This window comes from Dendropsophus ebraccatus, chromosome 9 (genome assembly GCF_027789765.1).
Source record: "Dendropsophus ebraccatus isolate aDenEbr1 chromosome 9, aDenEbr1.pat, whole genome shotgun sequence".
NCBI classification, from domain to species: domain Eukaryota; kingdom Metazoa; phylum Chordata; class Amphibia; order Anura; family Hylidae; genus Dendropsophus; species Dendropsophus ebraccatus.
In genome coordinates, this window is record NC_091462.1 from 112,967,720 (window position 1) to 112,978,279 (window position 10,560).

General features: G+C 49.8%; 1 protein-coding gene across 4 annotated transcripts in view; it reads left to right on the forward strand.

Moving 5' to 3' along the window:
* KIF22 (kinesin family member 22) overlaps window positions 1–10,264 on the forward strand; it is a 29,185-nt gene extending 18,921 nt beyond the window's left edge. For all 4 annotated transcript variants that reach the window (XM_069984540.1, XM_069984541.1, XM_069984544.1 and 1 more), the window contains exons 7-15: window positions 6,299–6,529; window positions 6,822–6,975; window positions 7,061–7,184; window positions 7,267–7,435; window positions 7,585–7,777; window positions 7,944–7,996; window positions 8,114–8,311; window positions 9,521–9,580; window positions 9,686–10,264. In XM_069984540.1, coding sequence (XP_069840641.1) covers window positions 6,299–6,529; window positions 6,822–6,975; window positions 7,061–7,184; window positions 7,267–7,435; window positions 7,585–7,777; window positions 7,944–7,996; window positions 8,114–8,311; window positions 9,521–9,580; window positions 9,686–9,715 — 1,212 coding nt within the window. In that variant the 3' untranslated portion in view covers window positions 9,716–10,264. The remainder of the gene's footprint in view (window positions 1–6,298; window positions 6,530–6,821; window positions 6,976–7,060; window positions 7,185–7,266; window positions 7,436–7,584; window positions 7,778–7,943; window positions 7,997–8,113; window positions 8,312–9,520; window positions 9,581–9,685) is intronic.
* The last annotated feature ends 296 nt before the right edge of the window (window positions 10,265–10,560 follow it).

Here is a 10,560-nt window from a genome sequence, read left to right on the forward strand (position 1 = left end):
CAGAGAGAAAAAACCCCATAAGTCACCCCATTTTGGAAAGTACACCCCTCAAAGAATTCATCTTGGGGTAGGATGAGCAATTTGACCCCACAGGTGTTAGAGGAAAGTATTCAAAATTAGACAGTAAAAATGAAAAACTCAAATTTTTTCCAATAATATGTTCCTTTAGTTTGAAATTTTTCAATTTCACGAGGAACAAGAGAAAAAAAGTACCCCAAAATTTGTAACGCAGGTTCTCATGAGTACAACGGTACCTCATATGTGAGCATAAACCACTGCATGGGCACACAGCGGGGCTCAGAAGGGAAGGAGCGCCAATTAGCTTTTTCAATGCAGATTTTGCTGAAGAAGTTTCTGAGCGCCAGGTGTGTTTGCAGAGCCCCTGTAGTGCCAGCGGAGTAAAATCTCGCCATAAGTCACCCCATTTTGGAAAGTGCACCCCTCAAAGAATTCATTTTGGGGTGTGGTGAGCATTTTGACCCCACAGGTATTAGAGGAAAGTATTCAAAAGTAGACAGTAAAAATGAAAAACTCGAATTTTTCCAATAATATGTTCCTTTAGTTGGAAATTTCTCAATTTCACGAGGAACAGGAGAGAAAATTCACCCCAAAATCTGTAACGCAGGTTCTCCTGAGTAGAACGGTACCCCATATGTGGGCATAAACCACTGTATGGGCACACAGCCGGGCTCAGTAGGGAAGGAGCGCCAATTAGCATTTTCTCTGCAGATTTTTCTGAAGAAATTTCTGAGCACCAGGTGCATTTGCAGCGCCCCTGTAGTGTCTACAGAATAGAATCCCCCCAAAAATCACCCCATTTCGGAAAGTACACCCCTCAAAGAATTCATATTGGGGTAGGATGAGCATTTTGGCCCCACAGGTATTAGAGGAAAGTATTCAAAATTGGCCAGTAAAAATGAAAAACTTGAATTTTTCCAATAATATGTTGGTTTAGTTTGAAATTTCTAAATTTCACAAGGAACAGGATAAAAAATGTACCCCAAAATCTGTAACGCAGGTTCTCCTGAGTACAACGGTACCCCATATGTGGGCATAAACCACTGTATGGGCACACAGCAGGGCTCAGAAGGGAAGGAGCGCCAATTTGCTGGAGCAAAACCGCAGCTAGTAACAGTTATTAGAATAGCGCAGTTACTAAAATACAATAAAAAAAATTAGATTACAGGTAATGTGGGGTGGTTACGGGTAATCTGGGGTGGTTCTGGGTAATCTAGAGGTGGTTACGGGCAGTCTGGGGTGGTTACGGGCAGTCTGGGGTGGTTACGGGCAGTCTGGGGTGGTTACGGGCAGTCTGGGGTGGTTACGGGCAGTCTGGGGTGGTTACGGGCAGTCTGGGGTGGTTACGGGCAGTCTGGGGTGGTTACGGGCAGTCTGGGGTGGTTACGGGCAGTCTGGGGTGGTTACGGGCAGTCTGGGGTGGTTACGGGCAGTCTGGGGTGGTTACGGGCAGTCTGGGGTGGTTACGGGCAGTCTGGGGTGGTTACGGGCAGTCTGGGGTGGTTACGGGCAGTCTGGGGTGGTTACGGGCAGTCTGGGGTGGTTACGGGCAGTCTGGGGTGGTTACGGGCAGTCTGGGGTGGTTACGGGCAGTCTGCGGTGGTTACGGGCAGTCTGGGGTGGTTACGGGCAGTCTGGGGTGGTTACGGGCAGTCTGGGGTGGTTACGGGCAGTCTGGGGTGGTTACGGGCAGTCTGGGGTGGTTACGGGCAGTCTGGGGTGGTTACGGGCAGTCTGGGGTGGTTACGGGCAGTCTGGGGTGGTTACGGGCAGTCTGGGGTGGTTACGGGCAGTCTGGGGTGGTTACGGGCAGTCTGGGGTGGTTACGGGCAGTCTGGGGTGGTTACGGGCAGTCTGGGGTGGTTACGGGCAGTCTGGGGTGGTTACGGGCAGTCTGGGGTGGTTACGGGCAGTCTGGGGTGGTTACGGGCAGTCTGGGGTGGTTACGGGCAGTCTGGGGTGGTTACGGGCAGTCTGGGGTGGTTACGGGCAGTCTGGGGTGGTTACGGGCAGTCTGGGGTGGTTACGGGCAGTCTGGGGTGGTTACGGGCAGTCTGGGGTGGTTACGGGCAGTCTGGGGTGGTTACGGGCAGTCTGGGGTGGTTACGGGCAGTCTGGGGTGGTTACGGGCAGTCTGGGGTGGTTACGGGCAGACTGGGGTGGTTACGGGCAGTCTGGGGTGGTTACGGGCAGTCTGGGGTGGTTACGGGCAGTCTGGGGTGGTTACGGGCAGTCTGGGGTGGTTACGGGCAGTCTGGGGTGGTTACGGGCAGTCTGGGGTGGTTACGGGCAGTCTGGGGTGGTTACGGGCAGTCTGGGGTGGTTACGGGCAGTCTGGGGTGGTTACGGGCAGTCTGATATGGTTACAGGCAACCTGCTGTGGTTACGGACAATCTGGGGTGGTTGCGGACAATCTGGGGTGGTTACAGGCAACCTGCTGTGGTTACAGGCAACCTGCTGTGGTTACGGATAAACTGAAGTGCTAATAGGTAATCTGAGGTGGGTACCTGTAATCTGGCGTGGTTACGGGCAATCAGGAGGGGGTCACTGGCAATTTGGGGTGGTTAGAGGCAAGGTGCAGTGTTCAGAGGCAAGGTGCGGTGGTCAGATGCAAGGTGCGGTGGTCATAGGCGACGTGCGGTGGTCAGAGGCGACGTGCGGTGGTCAGAGGCGACGTGCGGTGGTCAGAGGCGACGTGCGGTGGTCAGAGGCGACGTGCGGTGGTTGCGTGCAATCTGGGGGGTTACATGTAATCTGGCATGATTACAGGCAATCTGGGGTGGTTCTGCCCAACCTGCGGTGGTTAGGGGCAACCTGGAGGGGTTACAGACAATCTAGAATTGTTACGGATAGAGTGAAGTGCTTATAGCTAATCTGGGGTGGTTACATGTAATTTGGGGTGGTTACAGGCAATCTGGGGTGATTACGGACAATCTGGAGGGGGTCACTGGCAACGTGCGGTGGTTACGGGCAACGTGCGGTGGTTACGGGCAACGTGCGGTGGTTACGGGCAACGTGCGGTGGTTATGGGCAACGTGCGGTGGTTATGGGCAACGTGCGGTGGTTACGGGTAATCTGGGGGGTTACGGGCAATCTGACGTGATTACGGACAACCTGGGGTGGTTACGGGCAACGTGCGGTGGTTACGGGCAACCTGCGGTGGTTACGGGTAATCTGGGGGGGGGTTAGGGGTAATTTGGGAGTAAACTGTAATTATTACTATAATAAAAAGTGTGTGTTTTATTTTTTTGTATGTTTGTCACTTTTTGTACTTTATACATTAATTTTCACTGTATTACTATGATTACTGTGATATTTTCTATCACAGTAATCATAGTTCAGTGACAGAGACCAAATTGGTCTCTGTCACTTTAAATTTTCAGAGCTGGCTGCTTCTGGCGCGCATGCGCACATCAGAAGCAGTCAGGACTTCGAGGAGGAAGGAGCTCCGTGGGTTCCGGTGAGTATATGGGGAAGGGGGGTGACTGGGGGACGGGGCTGACTGGGGGGGTGGGGGGCGACTTGGGGGGTGGGGGGACATCACTTTTTATCCCTTGTCACCAATCATTTATGGTGACAGGGGATAAAAAGTGCCGGCGGCACATGGCACAAGCGATCAGCGGTATATAGTATATACCGCTGATCGCTTGTACCGGGACCTCACAGGGGGGGTCCCGATGACTGCCCCATGCTCTCCGCTACCTCCGGTGGCGGAGAGCATGGGGCTTTCATTCATTTTTCTTGCTTGATCACTGTGAACAGACATTAGTCTGTTCACAGTGATCGCGGCGGCCATCTTGGATCCGATGGCCGCCGCGGGAGGGGGGGTTAGTGACTGGGGCACTAGGGGGCTGATCTGGGGTCTGATTTTTACTTATTTCATCTCCCCCCACCGTGGATTCACGGTGGGGGGAGATGAAATACAGCGGCGGCACCGGACCATTAGTGACCGCCGTTTCGGCGGTCACTAAGGGGTTAATGGGGGTCAGCTGCGGAATCGCAGCTGATCCTCATTATCTCCGGTGCTGTACACAGATGAGAGCAGGATCGCTGTCTCTGCAGCGATCCCGTTCTCATCACAAAGCCCCTGTCAGTCAGGAACGTATATGTACATTCCTACTGCACGGGGCATGTGCAATAGGAACGTATATATACAGATGGCTGACGTGAAGGGGTTAAGATAGTAATGTGACAGAGAACACGACCACACTGAGACCGGGCGGGTGGGTTTGGATCTTTGCTGACTGTGAGTGCACCTTCAGCCTTGTATTAGATGGTGATGGAGATGTTACCCCGGACTTGTTACACCTCATGCGGCTGCTGTGACATCTGACTCTAGTATGAGACAATATGAGGTCACAAGACCGCCTGCACAAGACATATATATACTCCAGGGCTGTAGAGAGCTGTTCACACACAGACTAGAAAGGCTTATGGTGTGTTTATATATAGAGCATTATTGAAGCCAAAGCCAGGAACAGACTATAAACAGGGAACAGGTCATACAGGAAAGACTGAGATTTCTCATCTTCTCAGATTCTCTCCTGCCTTTGGCTTCAGAAATCTGTCAGAAAAAAATTGTGTTTGTATACACTATCATGTGTTCCAGTCTTCTCTGGCCTGGAAGTCTAACCTCCACCATGTGTTCGCTCCCGTCCTCACACTCAGCACATCACATGGCAGCCACTTCCCATCCCCCTCTGCCCAGGTTATATAGAGGCGCAGTATGCGGGGTTGCTCTGTGAGGGTGCGCTCGCATTCACATTGCTGTTCCGTTAATGGGATTATGGCGCATTAGCTGTGGAGTTGGACGGAGGTTTCCGGTAATTGCTCCCAGCGGGTACAATGGCTCTTATGAGAATGCAGATTTAGCAGCACTTTTTTAGTGCCTGATTTATTGTGTGGTGAGATGACGGCTCAGCTTGGTTACTGCACCGTGCAGGCATGATCAGTAGATGGCGCTGGTGATCTGTGATTAAGGGGTTGTATATACGCAAGCATAACGGCGTTATGTAAATTAGAGGTGAAACATTGTCATGCACCAGTGTCTGTAAGATCTAAACACCTTGAACACCTAGAGACAGACATGAACAGGCTTCATAGCTCCTAATATAAGCTGCCAATACATTAGACGGATGATTGCCTGATCTCCTCCCCCCCCTCCCCACTCACATACACGCTCAGCTAAGTTAGGTGTGCATGTGACTTTAGTGTAAAGATTGTGGGGTCGGTCACTGTCAGGTGGAGTAGGAGTCTTTGCTCAGCTGCAGGTGTTCAGAGGCAGAGAGAAGTTCAATCAAAAATGGTTTACTGTAACGCTGTGAAGGACAGTACAGAATCTTACAGCCTCTGTAATGGAACAGCTGCCTTATACACTGAGAACGATGTAGTTGAGTTTAGATGCACTTGTGAATCTAGTAGTTAGTTGAGAGACTTTTTGTTGTACGTCGAGGTAAGGCTGGCATACTGATGGCTACGGAGTTGGGGCATATTCAGACACATTGGTTCATCTGGGGCTGTTGGAGAAAAGCCCTGAATCCATGGGAAAGGACATTGGCCTGCGCTACCCTGTGGGGGTGCGGAACGTTAAGGCCCACTAAGTGAGAGGGCTAGCAACTTGCAGCCGAGACTCCGGCCTTTGCACTTATTTTAGCTACTGACTGGTTTATACCTAAGTTACTTGTAGAATCCTTCAGAGGTAGCAGAAGAAGAGAAACAGTCCCCCAGTGGGAATAGGTTAGTCCCGTCCTCCACCACAGTCCCTCCACATGGTGCTCTAGCCGGACATGGCTCGGATCTAGTAGTCAGAAGAAATAACAGAAGTCCTGTATGAGACTCATGACCGCAGGCCAGAGCCAGGAAGAACACCCTCAGCAGGTCCGTGTGAGTCTTGCTCATAGAACACTGACCTGAACTGCACCAAATGTCACACCCCACTATAATATATATATTCATTTACCAGGAGGGGATCTTATTGGGCAATAAATTAGGATGACACTCTGATAGCTGAATACTCCTGAGGTAACAAGCTCAGGGATTGGTTAGTTGAGTATCAGAAGACAGTGGTAAGAAATACACAATCAATATTAGAGACATCAGTTAATTCTTATACACTTCTTAGCTAGAAGTAGAACAGTGACACCTAGTGACGGAGTTGCATGCTACAGACTTCAGCCTGATCACTGGCCCTGGAGAATTCCCTGTCATCCCTCAGGAAACATCTTGGATTGTTGGGATTATTTCCAGACCAATATCAGATCTGTTTTGTTCTTCTTTCCAGGTACAGAAGAATCAGCAGATCTCTCCGTTCCGGCAGCTGACCGGGAAGCTGTATCTTATAGACCTGGCTGGCTCTGAAGACAACCGCCGCACCGGGAACCAGGGCATCCGCCTGAAGGAGAGCGGCGCCATCAACTCCTCCCTGTTTACCCTCAGCAAGGTGGTGGACGCCTTGAATCAGGGGCTCCCCAGAATCCCTTACAGAGATAGCAAACTGACCCGGCTCCTGCAGGTGAGGGCCCCGTACACTCTGTAGCTGCCATATCTGAGGGGACACATGTCATGCTTAGGGATTTGTCGGCTACTATTCTGATAACGCTGCTATGGGTGACCCAGCTGCATACCCCAACACATGGCACCAAAACAATGTTGGAGACCTTCAAAAGGGTCCAGCTGCCAAGTTACTCTGGGAAAGGCCTGTTGTACCTCTGTGTACACTGCTCAGTTTCTTGGCTCCAGTGTTGGGCTTGTGATGCTACTGTTGATAGTATCGCACGTCTAATGTTTGCTCCCGTTCTCCTCAGGATTCGCTCGGAGGCTCTGCCCACAGTGTCATGATTGCCAACATCGCCCCAGAACAGAAGTATTATTTTGACACACTCACTGCCCTTAACTTTGCTGCTAAGTCTAAGCAGATAATTAACAAACCATTCAGCCAGGAGACGACACAGGCACCAGGTAGGAGGACACATCCAGGGTCGGGCATTGGGGGACGATCTCAGACATAAGATCTGCTGGGTACCATAATCTAATGTCTGTTCAGTTCAGCCCACCATGAAGAGACCTCGGGAAGACATGGAGAATACCGCCTCTCACCATCAGACTAAGAAAACAAAGATGGACTCCATAGATGAGTCTCCTAACACGTCTAAAGAAGGCCTCAAACGGTACGACTCCTGTCCTGAGAGGGTTGTGAACTGGGTGTCTGCCCTGCCGCTCCTTACTGAGCTCCGATCTTCTTTCTTACAGGGAGAAACTCCAGCTCTCCTCCTTAGACCCTGCAGTAGTGGAAAGGCTGCTGAAGCTGGATAAGATCCTGAGAGAGAAGGGCAAGATGGAGAACCAGCTCCTAAGCACGCCCAAACGGGAGCGCATGGCCCTTCTGAAGAAGTGGGAAGAAAGTCAGACTGAGATTGAGGTGAGGCGGCAGCAGGCGGTAACGCTCTTATATATATATCGGTGGATATAATTGGGCTCTTAGATGGACGCCTGTTCATCCATTCTTTGGTTAAGTTTATAGGTGGCCATCTCCCTTACCCTACTTTTTTTTTTTTCCTCCCCCCTCAGAGACTGAAGGAGAAGCAGAGGGAGCTGGAGGAGAAGGCCCTGGCAGCTGAGGCTCGGCTCGAGAAATCAAATGCCTCGGACTTTGAGATATCAGACTCCAGTGTGAGCGAGAGCACCTTCCGGGCACCTCTAAGGACCCGCGCAACGTCCACCGCCAAAGCCAAGAAGGTGCTTCGTGTCCTGCCGCTACAGGGTGAGAAACTTTGAGACCTCACAGCTGAGGGCGAGCTCTCTGGCATGGGCCTGGGTAGGAGTCAGAAGCTCCCCCGTTAGTGATTGGGGTGATGGGGTGTGCCCTCCTCTGTCAGTACGGCAGCTGACATCTTATTCGTCCTGTTGTCTCCTTATGTTTTGTTCAGGTATCAACCAAAATGCAAAAGAAGGGATCACGGTGGTCGAGAAGAAAACTCGGGTGAGTGGGGCGCTTCTAATTTTCAGGGAGGTGGGGGACGCCAAGGGCTGATGCACCAGTCTTTCCACCAATATATCAGCCATGTTTTCTTTATGCCCATATGTGTCTCCTCCACAGAAACCTCAGGCCGGGCAGGAGAACACGCCCAGCTGGGAGGTAAATATAAGGACGGATCTGCTCCAGAGCGGCCGTGAGAAGATCCTAAACCTGCTGAACAGTGGGTCTGTGAAGGAGCTGAAGTCCCTGCAGAAGATAGGGGACAAGAAGGCAAAGCTCGTCGTGGGCTGGAGGGAGGTGAACGGCCCTTTTAAGAAAGTAAGGAAAACCTTTGGTGTGTTGTAAATGATCGCTGCAGTATACAGTGTGTATTCCTGTATTGTGAGATTCAGGGACAGTGGCTCAGCAGGAAGAGATGTCAGCCTAAGGGCTCTTTTACACAGAAAGATTATCTGACAGATTATCTGCTAAAGATTTGAAGCCAAAACCAGGAACAGACTATAAACAGAGACCAGGTCCTAAAGAAAAGCCTGAGATTTCTCCTCTTTTTAAATCCAGTCCTGGCTTTGGCTTCAAATCTTTGGCAGATAATCTGTCAGATAATCTTTCTGTGTAAAAGGGCCTTAATGCTGTTATGTGGGCACAGAGTGACACAATAATAGGGAGTTCAGGCCCACTAGTGCATGAGCTAGTTGTCCGGGAGACCCTCAAGGGACACACTAACAAGTTGCAGTAGAGACTCGGCCTTTGCACTTGTAGTTTAGCTATCTCAACACACTTGTAGAATCCTTTAGAGGTATCAGAAGTAGAGAGGACAGTCCCACAGTGTAACAGGTTAGTCCCGTCCTCCCCCCAGCTCCACACAGTGCTCTAGCCGGACATGGCTGGGATCTAGTAGTCAGTAGAAATACCAGCAGTCGCACAAAGCTCCTCACCTGGAGGCTCACGATCAGCAGGCTTTGTGACAGTGCTCTCTTTTACACTTGGCAATACTAGAACTACAGTGAACCCATAGTCATATATTTAGAATAACCCTCTGTGATAGGTAGATACTCCTGAGGTTAGTGGCTCAGGGATTGATTAGCAGGATATCAGAGGACAGTGGCAGGAAATGCACAATAATAAAGACATCAGTTAACCCTTATACGCTGTTAGGGTATAAACCCACACACCGTATATGCAGCAGATATGCAACAAATACGCAGCAGATTTGTTGGTACAGATTTGATGCTGTGTTCAGTTATTTAGATCTAATCTGCTGCGATTTTGCTGCGAGTTTGCTGCGTATCGCAGCAGTAAATACGCTGCATATACGGTGTGTGGGTTTATACCCTTAACTATCAGCTGTGCAGTAGAACAGTGACATCTGGTGGTGATAGTTGCATACTACAGTCTGACGTTATACAGCCATATGGTACCGACCTATACTTAAGAAAAGACAGTGGCCCCCTGTTCTGGGACACTGCACATACATTACAGGAGGCGTCTCCAATAAACTTTAGTAAGCAGTGTGATCTCTCCTTTCAGGTGGAGGACCTGGCCACTATGGAGGGGATGTCAGACAAATTTGTCGCCTCCTTCTTAAAGGTAAGACTCCAGGCTCCATGTTTTCTGCATAATTCCCATAATGATGGGAATTATAACTGGGGGGGGCTGTTAGAAGGATCCGATACTGAATATGTCTTCTTACAGATTAACATCCTGAGCGTTGCTGCGAGCTGAAGACCCCCGGACCCTGCACTTATCACTGAGGAGCCGTCATGGTTTCTGTGAAACCTTTTAACCCCCTCCCCCGGTGCCCATTCCTCTGCCCCTGCTACTGGAGGATTTAATGGCTGTGGACTGTCCAGCATCCTCCTTGTACATCTGGCTCACTATCCTGTACATCATTATGAGGACGGAAATGGGGGTTCAGTGGGGGATCTTGTTTTATTATGAGGATTTTAATATTTGTATGAGCTGAATCTGTGCAGCGAGCCTCCGACCCTATGTTTAGTGTATGCGCCAGTGTAACCACTCATGTATATAAGAAGAATCATTTTAAACAGACTTTTCCGCCCTGCGGGGGGCGCTATTATCAGGAGCTGCGGCCACACAGTAGCTATTCCTGCAGATGGAGATGTATTGTAAGTTATTGGTTCATCTGTGTACAGTGTCTGGATGTCGGGCGGCAGCACTAAAGTCTTACTCCATGTCTCCTAATGATGAATTGTATATTGTTTGCTGAACCTGAACTTTTTATTAATAAATTGTCTGTTTTTTTTATTTTATTTAAAATGTATCATATCTTCACTGATTGGATGTTATAATGTACAGGGATCTACTGACTGGTTATTACATATATCAGGGGTACTCAACTTTTAGTGAGGGGTCACTTACCGGGGTCTATTGACAGGTGAAGGTGCGAGCTGAGCATCAGTAGTAAACGTGTTTTGTTACACTTCACAAATGACGTTGAACTATTCACATACAGAATTGATGCTTATTAGTGGGAAAACTGGCATTTTTTTCTCTCACCAGCCCTTTGAAATTAGGTACATAGGGGATGACTGCCACAGTAGTATATA